The sequence below is a fragment of the Cinclus cinclus genome, chromosome 10 (genome assembly GCF_963662255.1).
Source record: "Cinclus cinclus chromosome 10, bCinCin1.1, whole genome shotgun sequence".
Taxonomy (NCBI): domain Eukaryota; kingdom Metazoa; phylum Chordata; class Aves; order Passeriformes; family Cinclidae; genus Cinclus; species Cinclus cinclus.
The window spans coordinates 9,297,348-9,313,946 of record NC_085055.1 but is presented as its reverse complement, the minus strand read 5'-3'; the positions used below and the strand labels follow the sequence as shown (position 1 = coordinate 9,313,946).

The 16,599-nt window shown below is 40.9% G+C and overlaps 1 protein-coding gene across 1 annotated transcript in view; it reads left to right on the top strand.

Moving 5' to 3' along the window:
* Positions 1 to 16,599, top strand: part of DIS3L2 (DIS3 like 3'-5' exoribonuclease 2) — a 183,260-nt gene that overhangs the window by 91,754 nt on the left and 74,907 nt on the right. The window contains exon 11 of the mRNA XM_062498823.1: positions 1,581 to 1,660. Coding sequence (XP_062354807.1) covers positions 1,581 to 1,660 — 80 coding nt within the window. The remainder of the gene's footprint in view (positions 1 to 1,580; positions 1,661 to 16,599) is intronic.

Here is a 16,599-nt window from a genome sequence, read left to right as displayed (position 1 = left end):
GAAGTGCTTTATTGATTTTTATGACTTTGAAAATCTCTGTTTAGTGTGCCTGGTGGAATTACATAAATAGATGCTGCCAGCTGTCTGACTCCAGCAGACACCACCCAGAGCATTTCAGTACTTCAGGAAGTGGTAGGTCTGCAAAGCTGGGGACACTGCTCTCACTGAGAGAGCATCCATACAAAAAGACTGACTTTCTAATTCCATGTACACTTGCTCCTTTAAGAATTTGCTATAATTTTCTCCTCCCACCTCTCCTACCCCAGGAGTAATACCAGTGTTTATGCTGTAAGAAAAATAGTGAGTGTTTGCATTACACATTTGTAGAAGGGAGTTGCCATCATGATATCAGTCTTTTTATCACAAAGAGAAGAAAAACAGTGGTCGGATCTCTTCCGTGGCAGTCTCAGTCTATACCATTATGCTCGGGGGTCTTTTAACTGGGGAGGGGCTGAACTTACTCTAAAAGTTAAGATAAAAGCAAAATAAACCAGCAAACCCATTACTGTACTGTCCCCATTGCTCTTTAGCTCTGGTCCCACATTCCTCACAGTGCTTGGGAGAGCTCTGCTGTAGTCCAGAGGTTTGGGAAAGAAGTTGCTGTAGGACAGCCTGGGATGAAGGGAGGCCCTGAAGCAGGAGTTCAGGAAGTTTTATTTGTTGAATGCTTCAGGTTTTGTGTCTCACTGGTGCCACGCTCTGCTCTATTAAAAGTGATGATTCCTGAGTCAGATCCCATCTGTGTGGCCATAGACCATATCTGTGGTCCAGCTTGGTGTGCTCCCAGTGTTCCTGCCACCCACTGCTACAGAACATATGTATGTGAGCGTTCCAGGGCAGGGCTGCAATTCCAGGTTGCCACTTGGTACGGCACATGTAAAAGGATGTTCAGCTTTTCCTGAGGACCAAGTTCATTTGTAAGATCTAAGGAGCTGATTGCCCTTTCTATAACTTCCACTTAACTTTTTCCTACTGAACCTGGTTTTCCCTTTGGTCCGTAATTAGCAGTGTAGGTTTGATAAAGTCCTTCATCTTCTGGGTGTCTTTACTGGGACCAAAACTCTCACTCAATTTTGTCACATTCAGCTTGGTTTGTACGTGTTTCAGAGCCTCTGCTCTGTGCTAGCTGTGCTCATGAAGTGTCAGATGGTGTGACATCTACTCTTTGGCATGGCCATGAGAGTTATTTGTGTTCCATTTAGCTTTACAATTAGGAACAATCTATTTTTACTCTAGCTGCAAGGCATCTAGACTTTTTCCTGCTTGTTTCTTTGGAGTGAACTTGATGGGGTAAATTGTTTAGTTTTTGTGAGGGAATATCTGTAATGAAATGAAAGGTACTAAGACCAAGCAGTTAAACCAAAACAAAAAATTAAAAAATACCCAAGGAGATTCACTTGTCTAAACAGTTTTTGAAAAAATAGATTAGATTTAGTTTTCAGATTAGATTAGAAAATGTTTCAGCAGAGTCTTCTGAAAACACGGTTGTTGTTGTCTGGATGTCTCTGATGGGCTCTGTGTTTTGATACCTTCTTCATGACTGGGAGATAAATCTTCCTTTTCTTTTTTTCTTTGGATAGGAAAGAATGCATTTTCACCATCGACCCATCAACTGCCAGAGATCTTGATGATGCTTTATCCTGTAAACAACTCCCTGACGGTATGAGATATATTTTACAAAATACTTCTAGTGTTTGTATTCAGCTGTTGACACCCTTGTATCTATAATTTGTCCTGAAGTATTCTTTGCCAAATATAAGTAGAGTAATAAACTAGTTCTCCTTCTGTTGTTTTAATTGCTTGTTTTTAGAAATCTTGGAGCAGACGTCTTCAAGATGCACTCCGTCTTGGTGTTAGAAAATGCAGAGTGTTTTGCATAATCAGAGCTGTAATTTGATTTGAGCAGATCTCAGCTGTCTCCTGTCGTAATGGGAGTTACAGCTGAATAGCTAATACACCATTCCTGCAGGCTAAACTCGAGTGGAACTTTGACCTTGTGTATGCAGTCCATGGGTAAAGGAATCCAGTTTTTTGAAGGTCACTGGCTGAATTGTTTTTGGTGTTTATGGGATGCTGGGAGTTGTCAGACGAGCACAGTGTGCCTTATAAGTTGTGTTTTTCTTCTCATTTGCTTTTGAGCTTTCTCTTCTGCCTTATTTGTACTTTTACTATGCCGTAAGCCAACAGAACAGAAAGTAAAGCTTCAGAAGCCAGATCTTGATGATTATGACCATAGGAACTTCTCTCTTGTAAGCTTACTTTACCATCCAAGCTCGGCTCATTTAGTTTGATAAGATTCAGTAACAGGCTTGGTTAGAAATATTGCATGATTAGATTAGCCTATCCACCCCTAATAATGAAGATAAAGGTAGTTTCTTTTCCTTTGGTGTGGGTTTAGTTTTCCTTGCTCTTGCTTATCATCACAATATGATGGCATCCAAGACATAATTTCCATTTTTTTCATACTCTGCAATGTGGCCAATGAATTGTAATGTCATTTAGACCCAAGTACAGAATACTATAACAGTGCTATAAAACAGATAAAAAAGCAGAGGTGAAAGACAATTTGAGGCCAATAAAATTAATTGTACTGTACAATAACAGTTTTGAGGCAGGATTAAGGAAAAATTGCCATTCTGTTTCACAGAAAATTGGAAGTCTTCTTAAAAGATCCTAAGCTGAGTTCTGTTCTCCCTTTTTCCACTTTGTCATCTGAATCACTGTAGGTTTATGACAGTGTTGTGATCCCACAGGTCCTCAGATCTAAAGTGTTGAAACTCTGGCTTTCTGAGCATTTACTGTTCCATACATGTGAGCTTTAGATGCTGCAGGAACCATTCCGTGAGCTGGTTTGTGGTGCATGTATCTGCATTATTCTCTTATCCATTAGCCATTTGGAGAAAGTGCTCAAAGAAAGTGTCAGTGTGAACTAGAATTCTTCACTGCCAGAAAGCCTGCAAAGCCATTGCAGCCCTGTCACTTGTGCTTGGGACTTGCAGGGATATGTAGTGATGAGGAATGTAGCCACCCTTGAAGTCTGCCTTGTCTTTCCAGCTCCAGCAGAGGAGAAAAGAGGCAGTCAAGTGAATGCACTCGCTGGTGGCTGTCCCATCCCAAAAGCCTTTGGTGATCCCCATGGATCATTTTCCATGAACCATTAGCTGTGAGCCTGCTCACAGCAGCCCTTTATGTGCCAGATCTCCATGGGCTCATTTCACCCTGTTCTCCCCTCAATAAGAAGATGCTCTGAGCTGGAGCCTTCCTTAAGAGTGAACTTATCTGTGCCTGTCCTGGCATTGTGTGCTCAGCCTCTCCTTTCAGCCTGTGATCTTCTGTGAGAGTGCCCACACTCCACCACGTCAGCTTCTGGCTAAAGAATTTGGAATTTACTCTCTGGAAAGGCCAGTTTTGATGCTGGTGAATCCCAGGGACCAGGTTTTAGATCAGTGTGGAAAGAACTGCCATGGAAATTCATCTTTTAATTTATTTTTAAGTCTGTGTTGTTTATTCTGAGAAAACCTGGTGGCTCAGAAGGAAGTACAGGCAGGAAACCACATCCTTATGGTCTTTGGTACAGTTATGATCCATTCAGGAGGGAGCTGAGGAGTGGGGAGGGAGTGACTGCATCTTCCACACAGGCATGGTGGATGGCTGGTCAGCTCAGCCTGGGTCCCTGAACAGGCAGAGGAAGGAAATCTCAGCACATCAGAAAACTGTGTATCAGTGTTGGTTGAAAACATGAGAGATCCTGAGGCAGAGATGTCCAGTCTGGTAGCTGGAATTGTCTCCATTTATAAGGCTCTTGATGTCATACGAGGAGATGCCTGCAGAGTCTTTGCAGTGAAAATGAGTAATAACAACAACTAGGAACTGTACTGATGGACTCTCATCCTTTACCCTCTCAATGTGCTGCTGTTTTAGGCACAAACTTGATGCAGCATTTCATGGACCTTTTTCTCAGCCTACTGTGGTTTGGTATTGAAATACTAAAATATAAAGGTTAATTTTTTTAAAATACTTCCTGATCTGAAGAACTCAATTGTAACATTATTTTGCAAACCTCCTATAAGGGACATCTGTTTTGCATGCAGCTGGCAATATAAGATGCATTTTGTGCCCATTTCTGAGGTGTCACTTTAGAGATACAGCTGCAGAGCTTGTTGTCCAAGAGACCAGGTGTTGGATTCTCAGCCAGGGTTTGAACATCACATAGTCTCTGTTCCTAGCAGGAGGAAGTAACAGAAATGTGTGTATTCATATTACTTGACACATGCTCTTTATTGCAGTCCTTATTTTGCATCCTGATGGAGAATTTAGAGGTAGTTCATTCTGTCAACCTGTTCTTGGCTGGGACTGGGCTCTGTCTACCTGGGGACATTCTTGTCTTCAGTTTTTGGCACAGGGGACTTCAGTCCACAGACCTGCAGCTGGCAGAAGACACCCAGATTCATTTCCTATCACAAGTTCCTGAGGCATTTTCTTGCATGCAAATTGAATCTCTCTGGACTTGTTACTTTGTTGTCCTGGTGTGAATTGAGCATCTTGCTCAGTGATTTTCAGTCTGATCCACTGGCCCCTGTGGCACTATGTAGGGTACTATTATAAACCCATGAAATGTGGCTAATGAAAGCAGGGGTAATAAGTCCATCAGCATATGCAAAATTTTCTAAGATATCTGCACTTTGACTTAAATTTTTTTCAGGAATTTCCAGACTTAGGTCCAAAAACAGTGCTGGGAGTCCTTTGGGGTCATTTCTTTGTGTTCACTTGCTTTCAAAGCTGTGGCTGTTCCCAGCTCTTCAGTATTTAGGAGAACCCCTATGGGAACCTCAATCTTGTGCTTAGTAGAGCCTTTTGACATGTTTTGGAGGTACCCTCTGAACTTTTGGCTCTAAAAGTTGCTATGATAGCTGCAATTATTATGACAAAGAGTTGTTTTAGAAGTTAAGAGCGTGTCTAGGTCTGGCAAGGCTCAATCTCTCATGAGGGCAAAGTTGTGTTAAGAGTTAACACAGCTTTTATTCCAAATGTAAACGTGGTTACAAGAAATTATTATTTTTTCCATCTCTTTTGCCCATATGTAAAACACTTAAAAAAACCTCAACAAAAAATCTCAACATGAGCAAACCACATATCTTGGCATCCTCATGATGTCAGGAGATCTCCAAAAATCAACAGAGAATGCAAAACCCAATTCAGAATTCTCTGTTGATGTATAGCACACTGAATTTCTCACATTCATTGCCCACTTCTATCAGACAGTTAAATCAGGGCATTTCAGAAGATTTTGGAGAATTAAATTGTCTTCAAGCATTTACTGCTAATTTATTCACGACTGTGACAGTTTCTTTGCCTTGAAGGATCTTAGTCAACAAGCAGAGAGATAAGTGATTGTCTTGGCACCTTTGTGGAGTTTCAAGCCTTCTCAGTGTGACCCTTATCAGATCTGTTGAATGGATGGAGGACTCAGCCCTGCTACATCCCCAGTAAAAGATGGAAAAGAATTTTTTTGCTAAAGTAGTTCACAAATCCATCATGAAGAACTACCCAGTAGCAGAGTGTCACTAGCAAAGGAAGCATGGGATGGCTGTGGGAAGAGCTGTATTTTTAATGGAACTCGCAGTAGGATATTGCAGCAGTTGGAAACTTTTCCAGGGATATATGTTTTAAGTGGGCCAGTCTGGTTTTGAGAGGATTTTATATTGAAGTCTGTTTCTGATTAACGGCCGTGCTCCTCGTTATTGTTTAATGATAGCAGTAGGGAGGTGAGCTTGCTGTTCACATTTGTGAGTGTATATTTTAAAAGAGATCAGCTCCAATAAAGAAGGAAAATAGGGTTATTTATGTAACAGCTGCAGAAATATGAACAAACTGTACTCCATTTAGATGATTCAGCATAACCTTGGAGTAGAAGATGTCTCTGGCCTGCACCTAGTTTCTAGAGCCTTTATAGAGCTTTCAGGGTAGCTTGAGGTTTTAAACAAGTTCATTTCAGTCAATGCTCTTTTGTGATCCTATCTGTGCACGTCTTCTAGCAAATTGCTGCAGCCAGGAAGACACAGCAGAGCCATTCTCAGGGAGTACAGATGTCGCAGAAAACAGCTGTACTATTTTCAAGCCTGTTTGTTTTCACCCAGGGTGCAGAGGTTTAGAGATTTATTCTGATCTCAGCATGGCAGGTGACCTGTGTCCCAGTGATACCAGGAATGTTTCTCACACTTTCCAAACCTCTTCTGGGAATTATCTGCCAGTGGTGCTTTTATTTCTGGTAATGTACACTACTGATGCAGTTGTGTTTAAAGGCTGCTTAATGGTAGGAGTAGGAATGGAATTTGGCACATTTTGAGGCAGACAACTCCTTCTAGTGAAAGGTCAGACCATGATGGGAAAAGCAGCAGAAATTATGGGGAAGTATTTCTGAGGGGTTGTCTTTTGATGCTGATCTCAAAGTAGTGCTTTGGGCCGTACTAACAGAGCTTTTGTACATCTTTTGTTTGTATATTAATAACTAACGTGGTTCTCACTTGGCATTTTTCATTCCTGTATTCTTACTGTCTTTTATGAAGAAATTCAAGTTCAAGTAATTTACATCTTTTTTAAATGAGGAATTGTTGTATTGCAGGATAGAAATATATTCTACAGACTGTTTGCTCTGGTTTCCATGTCCTTAGTGACTCTGGTTGTCTGCATTTTGGAGCGAGGCCATAGATAGATACAATCATTGACTCTTCACAGTGTTTGCCCGATGACCTAAACAAATGAGGCTTCTGCAAGTGTGCAGCCCCCTGTTTTTTTCTGTTTCCCTTAAATCCGTTCAATCTGTTGGTGAATTTTAATCAAATGTACCTAAGGGCAATGGGATAAAAAAATCAAACACACTGTGTTTCTGTAAGTGTCATAAAAATGGGGTATAAGCAAAGAAGAGAACTTTTCTTTGTGACCCAAATCTGTGAAAGAGTGCAGCATGACCTTTCTGCTTAGCACAAAGTTCCTTGTGAGCTGCAGTTTTTGGGAACAGATCTGCAGAGACTGAGACTTAGATCTCTATTCAAGGAGCCTATATCACATGTTTTGGTAAAGCCAACTAATGTTTTGCCAAATGCTGAAATGCAAAATTCTCCCTTGTCCACTGCAAGCCTCCAGGCTCTGGGGCTGCTTTTCTTAGACCTGGACAGCTTAGTAGAATCCCCTGGTGTGTGAGCTCCAGAATCTTGTGCTTGAAAAACACCTGTAGAGCCCTGGTAGCCCAAGACGTTCCCTACCATCTCAGGTGACCACCTGGTCTTCCTCTCCTTTGACCCACATTCTTTCCTGGTGTAGTTTGCAAACACTTAGTATGTTTTAATTTGCAAAGTTCTGTGCACTTATATTTTGCTTTTTAAGAAGATGCTTTTTAAGATTCCCTCTTCTATTCAGCTTTGTCTCTCTGGCCACTGAAGGACTGCAGGGTGAAATTTGGTCTATCAAAAACGTGGTGCAGACCCTTCAGCAGATCCCTTTGGTCCCTGCAGGACAGAGTATCAGGAGAGTTTGTAACTGGAATCTTGCTGTGCGAATTTGCTTAAGATAAACACTGAACAGCAAACTAGTGTTGGATCAAAAGTTACTTTTGAAATGAGTATGAACTTATTTATCAAAAATAATTTATGAAATTACTATGCTTCCTTCTTTGTAAGCTGTTTAAGGTGAACAGACACCAGACCTGCTGAGAAAATGACAGAAGCACATTGACATACGATTCAAATGTTAAATGACCATAAACTGCAATTTGCTTAGATTTACTGCAAGAATCAAATAAGGGAAAAATAAGATCTACAAGGAGTGGGATTGTATGTAACATTTGGTAAAATTTTACTTTAGTATCAGATATAATTAGCTCATCTCTCCTGTTACCTGCTGGTTAATCTGGTGATGTTTTGTTGTGTCACTAGGAGAGTGAAAAAGACATACTGCAGTGATTAGAAAGAGGTACATATTCTTTCTTCTGATTGAGGGCTTGTGGTTGCAGATTCATTGAAATATGCAAAATGCTGTCAGATCTCTGCCAAATACAGATTCCTGCTGTACCCCACAGTGTGCTCCTGTGTAATGCTAGGAACTGCAGTGTGTTCAATAAATTTTGTCTCTCCTTTTGAGGTAATGTGGGGCTGTGTGCAGAAACACTCTTGACTTCCAATTTCCAAGTGCAGGGTTGAATGGAATCAGAGGGCTGAATTGAGTCAGTTTTTATCCACCAAACATCTCTTGAAATTGGTGGGACATCTTGATGATGTGGGGATGCCCTCAGTTCCACTGGCAATAGGGAAGGTTGCTCCAAAGTGCTGGTGGCTAAAAGGAAAATAGACTGAGCAAAATCCCCAAACAAATGCCTTAAACTGGATGTTAAGGTACTGGGGTGGTTAAAGAAGCTTGGATTTAGTTAAAACATTGATTGCTAGAACATAATTTGTTAAAATGTTTGGGGGATTTTTTTGCATATATTTGAAAGCTGCTTGTGAGAAGGTTGATTAAAAGCTTGGTTAAGCAAAATTGGGCAGGGTTTGTGATTAGTAATCCATATTTATTGTGCTGGACTTTTATGTCAGGTATAAATATTTTATAAACAGTTCATCCTTATCCCAAAAGTTGTGATTATTTTTTACTCTATGAAAAGAAAGTCGTGTGGCAAAGAGACATGGGATTAAAACAAAATAGAAAGTATATTGTGTGAGAAGGACTAAGGTAACAAAGACTGTGGCTGCAGAACATGCAAACAGATGTGCAAATACCGGTAGAATTACTCTTAAAAAGTGAGTTTTCTTTTCTGCAAGGAGGAGAGATGCTCTGGGCAAAGTTGCCTTCTGGATCATTTCAGTTCATGAATTCAGGACCTGGGACAATTCCCCAAAGATTTAGAGGCATGGGATTTTGTGTCCCGGTGGATCTTACTGATATTTGTGAATACGAGCTTAAAAAAAGAGAGTGTCTGATTTTGTATTGAAGAAAAAACAAAACAAAACAAAACGCCTTTAAGTAGCTGGATACTGGGAAGAAGACCCAGAAATTCTTGTGCAAACAGATCTAAAAGCACTTTGCCTAGGATTTCCATTCATGGAAAAGGACCCCAAAGACCAGGAAAGTCTTTGGAGAAGAACTGCAAGTGGTAGGGAATGACCAGACAGACCTAGAGAGAACAGGACTTTTCAGTGCATGTAGCAAATAAACATCAGAAGCTATGTGAAGAAGAGAAACTTTAAAAGGGTACAAATAGCTAGCAGTACCTTCCCACATGGTTATCTTCAGTCACATGTTCTGTTACATGTAGGCAGCAAAGGAGTTACTGCTGTGTATTGTCTTTATTATCAACTTTATGAAATGGCAGGATCTTTCAGAATCACTGGGTTATTGTTTCAACTTGCTATTTATTGTAATGCAGGGTTTCAGAACCGAGATGAACAGGAAAAACCTCTTACACTGTAATTCACTACAGTATTTCTTGATAGTCGACAATTATGCTAGGTGCACAGAAAGAGTAAAACGAGGTGCAGATGGAATTGTTTTGGAAATCTTTCCAAAAAATAAACAAAACAGTTGGATGGCTAAAAGTGAAATCTCAGCGACTTCCTTCTATTTCCAAAGGAGTTGAAGAAATGTCAAGGCTGTTTTATGGAAGTATGCTGTGTGTGTTTGGCCTAGCGCTGCATCCCAAGGTCTCTGAATGCCTGGGAGTGCTCACTCAGCCTTGAGTTACTGTGTACAGTAGAGATACCACAAAAGGGACTGACGTAGCAGGAGAGAGAGGATGGTCCCTCCCCACTCTAAACCTACATTTCAGGAAAAGGATGACATACTACACCCAAAAATACTATAATTCATCTCGAAAGCTGCTGGGTGTCACTTCCCATCTCTATAAATTCAAAGACTGCTGATTTCCTGATAGAGCCTCTTGAGTCAGTCTTGGAATACAAACAATTGATGACATGAATACCAGAAATTGTCCTTTTACCTTCATCATGTTGGCTGCAAACCTCACTGTTAAGAGGCTTCTGAGAGAGCTCAGGGCAGTCTGCCTTGGTAACTCTTCCCCACCAGCAGAGATTGCTTTCTGAGCCAGGAATCCAAGTCACAGCAGCACAGCCATTGCCTCTGTGTCCTGCTTGACATCTTGTCTTGATGAAGGGTGGAAGATCCGTCCACCAAGTGTTGAATTTGAATCTACATGACAAAGATGGGTCTAAGTTGTAAGTAATCATCTAGAGGTTCTCCCACATGTGACCATATGATAAGTCATGGCGTTCAGTGGATAAATCTGATGTGTTTGGGGTTTGTAGCTCCTCTTAAGTTGCTCATTCCTTGAGTCCTGCAAAGAAATCAATACATTTTACAATATCTCCGAGTGGAACTTTTTGTTCTGGCACCTCACAAGGTCTGATAAGCACTCATGCAGGCACAGAGGAAACCAGCTCTGCTGTGAACCTCTGCAGTGTAAGCAGGTACCAGCACAGGAATGGGGACAAAACCTGCATGGGCAGAAGGTGGGACACAGGCATTGCTGCACAAGGTACCCCTGTGTCTGGTCTCAGTCTTCCAATGGACACCTTTGGTATATCAAAGAAATGTCACTTTCCCTTTCTTTTCCATCATTATACTGTCTGTCCCTAAGTGTTCAGTGCTCTTTCCTGATTTTTACTTTTGCAGTACTTGTGCCACACTTGTATCTATATTTTTCTGGTTGTATCTTGCTCAGCAGTGTGAATAAATCCTTATTCAGTGTGCTTATTCTGTTGGATATCAGTGCCTGTGTCCTTTGGTCTTCAGTTAAACGTTTTATACGTTCTGTGTGAATTCTGTCCTGAGTATTTAGTGTTTTCCCCTGAGGAGAATTCCTTCCTCATGTAAATACTTAACTTTATGGTGCAGTAGTAGCACTTGCACAGAAGAGCTCTTTCATTCTTCTCCAGAGTTACTATATCAGGTTTTAAGGTAGTTTTCAGGACAGGTGTAGTTAGTAGTTGCCTTCTGGGGTGCAGCATCTTCTGGCACAAGGTGATGAAGAGCTGATGTGGGTTCGCTCAGGACAGCAAGCTTGTTTATTTACTCTGCCCAAGTGATGTGATATCATTTGTGAGATCTGGATACCTGATTGATGCCAACATAGTTGTCTCCAGCTCAAGGGAGTTTGGAAGTTGGGGGGACATCACCAGCACAAAGATCTACCCTGTGTTCCCATGGGAGGATTGACCTTCCTGCTCTCCTGAGAGCCTCATGCTGACCAAGAGCCATCTCTGAGCATCCCCTTCAGATATGGGGGGGGGTCACCTTTCCTGCAGAGGCTTGTACTGGTTTGTGTGTAAAACTCAAGGCTCTGTAATGCACAGTGCATGAAGTGTCACCTTATGAAGGTGTCCTGGTCTTGTTTTGAGGTATAAAAGGTGGCTTTTAAATTCTATTAAGTCGTTTTAAAATGTTGCTGAATTTATTAGCTGCTGAAGACAAAAAAATTATGTAATTCACATGGAAGACCTGCTTCCAGAATTTAATTTAGTGATAGATATAGTCTCTTCATAATTCTGAAACTATTTTAAGGATTGCTGATGGAAAACTGTAGAAAATATTTCTGCTTTTCATCTTCACTTGTCCTTTGCTGCACTCAATGAACAGATGAGTTTTATTTTGGACCTCATCTAGAGCCAGTCATAAATTTGTTTGTAAAATTGTAGTTGTCTCTCTAATGTTCAGTTGATGCAAGGGACAAAATGGCCAAAGGTCAGAGTAGCTGACCAGAGTAAAACAGTACTTTAAGAATCATATTTTTCTGGATTTTAGACTCATTGATGTCCAACATTGACCTTTTAACTTAAAGAAGAAAAGAAGAAAGTTACAAACACCCTGTTGTGGTTTATTTTTGTGAAAAACTCTGAATATTTTTTTATTATCTTAGAACTGCTAAAAGCATCACTTTGCAATGTCACCATTCCTGTCAGTAGTTTCTCAGGTGCTTGTGGAAGTTGAGGAGGTGCCTAGGCTTTCAGTATGGGGAGAGTTAACATTTAGAGATTTTTCTGGGGGGTTTTCTCCCCTCTCTTGTGATCTTATGCTGTTTCTCAGTTTGGAGTAACTGAGGCTAATCTCACTTCTGCTTGCGTTGGGGATTTGGTCCATCTCCTAGCTCCTGAGTTTGAGCAGTTTAATAGAAAAGTCACAGCTTTTATTATCTTTACATCATCCTGGCTCCTGAAGGAAAGAATGAAGAATGAAGGTCTTAATTGTGATTTAAGAAGCAAAGCAAAAGCCCAGACCCAGCCAGCATTTCTGCAGTCTGCTGCTGACACAATGCTTGTGCCACCTCCCACACTTTGCCATGTGAATGTTAAGGGCCCAAACTTGGCACTCTCCAGGTGCTACAGATCCCCAAAAAGGTGACCAAGCACAGTTCAAAGAAGAGTTGAAATTTCTTGAAACCTTGACCAGGCTGTTTCTGATGGTCTAAGTCTCTCTGTTACTGGTAGGTGAAGTGGGTTGTTTCTGTGGGACATTTTTTACATAAACCAGTGGCAGAGGGGTTTGGTAGCATGCAGCACTTTTTTTTTTTTTTTTTATTGTTACCCTTTAGAGGTGTGAGGTGTTTGCTGTTTGTTTGGGCAGACAGTTTTTTTTTTTTCTTTTTGAGATTGTTGCAACATTTACTAAGTGGATGGAAATGTTGGATGGAACAGTTGCTGCTCTGTGCCCTGGGGACTTGCCCTGCTCTCAAGATACAGGGTCGGATCCTTTTGCCAGAGTCTTCTCGTGAGGTTATGTCAAGGAAGAGACCTTTAGAGAAGGAAAAAGCTATTACTTGCTCAGAAAAAGGGTGCAATTAGTTGCATGTCAGTTGGCTAAAGGGCCATCATGTGATAATTTAAAAAATTTGGTTTCTTGGTAAACAAGTTATTGGATCAGTTGCACTGTGTCTTCAAAAAGCAGAATGGCCCTAGGGCACACAAGTAAAATTTAAGCACTTTCCTTGTTATTTTAAAATAAATAAAACACACTGTCTGATTTTTTGAACAACGGCTTGGCTTCCTTTGGTGGAAAAGTAACCTCAGCTGAGAATTAGAGCCACCCACCTTTGTCTTCAGACTCCAGAGCAGACAAAAAAACTTGCTCTTTCCATGGTTCAACTTTTATTTTTATTAAACTCTTCTCCTCCCCTTCTCCATCTTGCACTTTCTTTGCTTTCCCACTTGCTCTTCTCTCCTAATCAGTCATTCCCTTTTCTCTCTTTTCTTCTCTCTGTCACAAGATGGTCATTTCTGTAACCCTTGATCTGTATGTGTTCCTACACATGCCAAAAAGAAGCAGAAATATTTGGGTCATGTTGTTCATTTAAAGGTGTGTGTTAAAGGTTTGTGATGGCTCCTACCTGGTTCCAGCAGCTTCCCCAAGTCTTGATGCCAGTTTCTGCTTCAGTGCAACTTACATTGGGTTTATGTCCACCCCTTTATGGTCTGCAGCCCCTCTGACTGCCCCTTCTGTAACTGTGACCCTCTGTGGCAGACACTGTCCTCCCCCTTGATGAAGATACCTAATGTTCTGTAGCACTGCCAATAGCACCAAAACGTGCATGTAGGGTAAAGGCCTCATTTCTTCCTCTTTATGCAAGTTTTTCATACTTTTGCAAAGTGCTAAATACTGCTTAGCAGAGAAGAGCAACAGCATGATACCCCCAGGGCTGTGAATGTGAAAGAGCTGTAATTATTTGCTGCAAGAGTTTGGTCTAACCAGGGAACATCTTAGGACTGCCTGGAACTGCTGGCAGCAGGTGGGTAGTTGTCTGTTTTCTGGATAGTGCAAACACTTTGCAATTTTCTTTGAACTCTTCTGTATCTCACTGAAGGGTGAAGACAGTGTGGGAAACAGAGGTTAATATAAAAACCCTGGTATTTGATTTAAAGTTGACTTAACACATTTGCTCATGTTTGACTTCCCTCTTGAAAATGATGATGCTTGAAGGAGAAATGGAAATAAATGGGAATGTGTCTGCATGGTAGAGAAATAGTTTCTGATGTCTTGTCCTTGAAGAGCTGTGTTTTTAAGTTATATGGCCCTAAAATTCACTTATGCTAGGTTATGAAGTGAAATTGCTTTGTCTCTGGATTTGTGCTATGACTGAGTGGGGTTGTTGAAGACAAGGAAGAGGGATTTGCTTTCAATGTGTTCCCTCACATACTGTTCAAATGCATTCAACTCAATTTTTTAATTCCAGGGGCAAATGCTTGATGTGACCCGTTGGGTTGAGAGCTCTTATGAAGCATTTACAGGCTGAAAATGCCTTTTCCTTCTCTTCAGCTCCTTCTTACTAATCCCTTTTTGTTTATAATTTTTTCAAAAAAGAAGTAGAGAAGTTCTCTAAACTGTTTTGTCAAAGAGAATAATTGACAACAGCAACAAAAAAAAAATCATAAAAACAAAAAAGGAGCAGCCTGTTCTTTGTTCTTCTGCAAGGTGCCACTGCTCTCCTTCGATTTTAGCATCATATTGATGCACAGGAGATTTTGGGGTAGGTTCAAACAAGCCAGATCCTTAGCTCAAGGAGCTGAACCTTTTCCAAAACAGCTGTGTGCCCATTGTGCTGGGGGAGACTTGCCTGTCATGGCTCTGTCACTTGGTGAGCTCTGAGAGGGAATCCAGGCTTTCAGAAAGTTGGCGAGACACAGGTTCATTCTGTTCTGCCATTCTCACAGCCACATGATGGTAAATAAAAGGGAGATCGTCCTCTCTGCTCATGGCATCACAACTGTGTTGTTTGCAGTAAGATGACAAATCCTGTCCCGCTGGCACAGAGCATTGGCCCATGGGGAGTTTGGGTGGCTGAGTGCCCAGCCCTTTCCCTTTCTACTTGCAGATCTCGGGAGAGCTCCTCATTGCAAAGGGCCTCATTACTGGGTTTTGCAATGCTGTGGTGTAATTTCAGACAATGCTCCTGTCTCCCATCCATCTCTGTCTCCAGATCTCTGTAGCTGCAGAGAGGAGCTAATAGGGTTCAGCTGGTTAATAAAACACGCCGTGCTTGATTCTAAACTGCATTCCCTGTTGCTAAACATCTCCTAAGAGCAGTTTTGCAGTGGTAGAGTTGGAATGGCACAACAGTTTTGCATCCACTTTGATATGAAATGGTTTTAAGTGAAAGGGTCCCAGAGATCCTGAATGAAAGAAGCCATCCAAGTGCCTTCAGCATTTTTCATTGCAATAGATGCTTCCTGCAGCTCTTGCTTTAATAGCAGCACATGAAATGCTGACTTAATCTCCTGTACATTTTAATGTAAATTAGTTTTTAAAAACCCTAACCTTTAAACTGGTTGTATATACCTAGCTGAAGGGGTTGTTGTGCAGTTCTAAGTTCCCTGTTAGAGAATTTGGGATGAAACAAATCTGTAGTTTGTAAAAGTACGTGTTCCTCTAAGAAATTTAGGATATAAAAAGTCTGTCATAATGGATAGCTACATGGCAAGGTTTGAAGCCTCTCTTTGCTGGAAAAGTAGATTTTTTTTCAACAAAATGGAGGTCAAGTAGACCATGTGTAGTAGCCTGTGGTGTGTGGTCCTTGTGATGTCCACCCTCTACCCCTTTCCGCTTATCTCTTTGACAAGACTTTTTTACTCCATGGCTGCTGGTTAAATTCTCTTGTTTGGTTTTTTTTTTCTCTCTTTCTTTTTTTTTTAACCCCCCTGGGAAATAACATGAGACTTAAAATGTGAAATATTCCTTTTGTGACTTTGTCATAAAAATTAGTGAGACTAGAGAAACAGTTTGTGGACCTGGAACAGAATTCTAGTGAATAGTATTTCTCTATCACCCACACTCTTTCACGTTAATCAGCAAATAAACTAGGAGAGAGCAGCAGATGGGTATTTCTGTGCAGGCTTAGGCTGGTATTTTGTCTAGCACATTCGAAAGCAATGATTTGAGAGAAATCAGATTGGTTGATCACTGTGCTGTATCTTCAAGTTCTCTTGGTCTGAATATTTTGGGGGTGAGGGAGATAGGGTGATTCATACATGAGCAAGATAAACCCAAGAGCTGCCAGTTTGCATTATGTCAATGTATGTAAGAAAATATTTAGATAGAATTTCCATTAAAAGTTCAAAAGCAAGGGGCTCACTCTGACCGTGGCTTTTAGAAGCTGTGGTGGGAAACCTGAATGAAATTTAACTCTGCTCAGTGTGTTTTCATTGGCTGACTCCATATTTTATTATCTCATGCAATGAGATCTTTCTTGGTTTGTCGATTTTCTATTGAGGACAAAAAGTTCATGTTTGTAACAGTGCACATATTGAATTAAAGTGTGATTAAAGGCATGATGTAATGACCCCCTCTCCTTTTCCTTTAGTCAATATTTGCCTGCAGGGTCAATACATTACAATATTGACTTCAAAGTATTCAATATTTTTTTACCTTCTGAGTGTGTTGGCTTCAAGTGTGTGTAATATTAAACCTGTTGGTTGAACTGTTGGTCTAAGACTTACTGTCTAAGTACTTTCAGGCTTGGGTGCCTAATCCATGTAGAGCAGCTTTCAAGGCATGTGATAATATCACAACACAGCTGTAGGCAGCTTTCTGAGGTGAACCATTTAATCT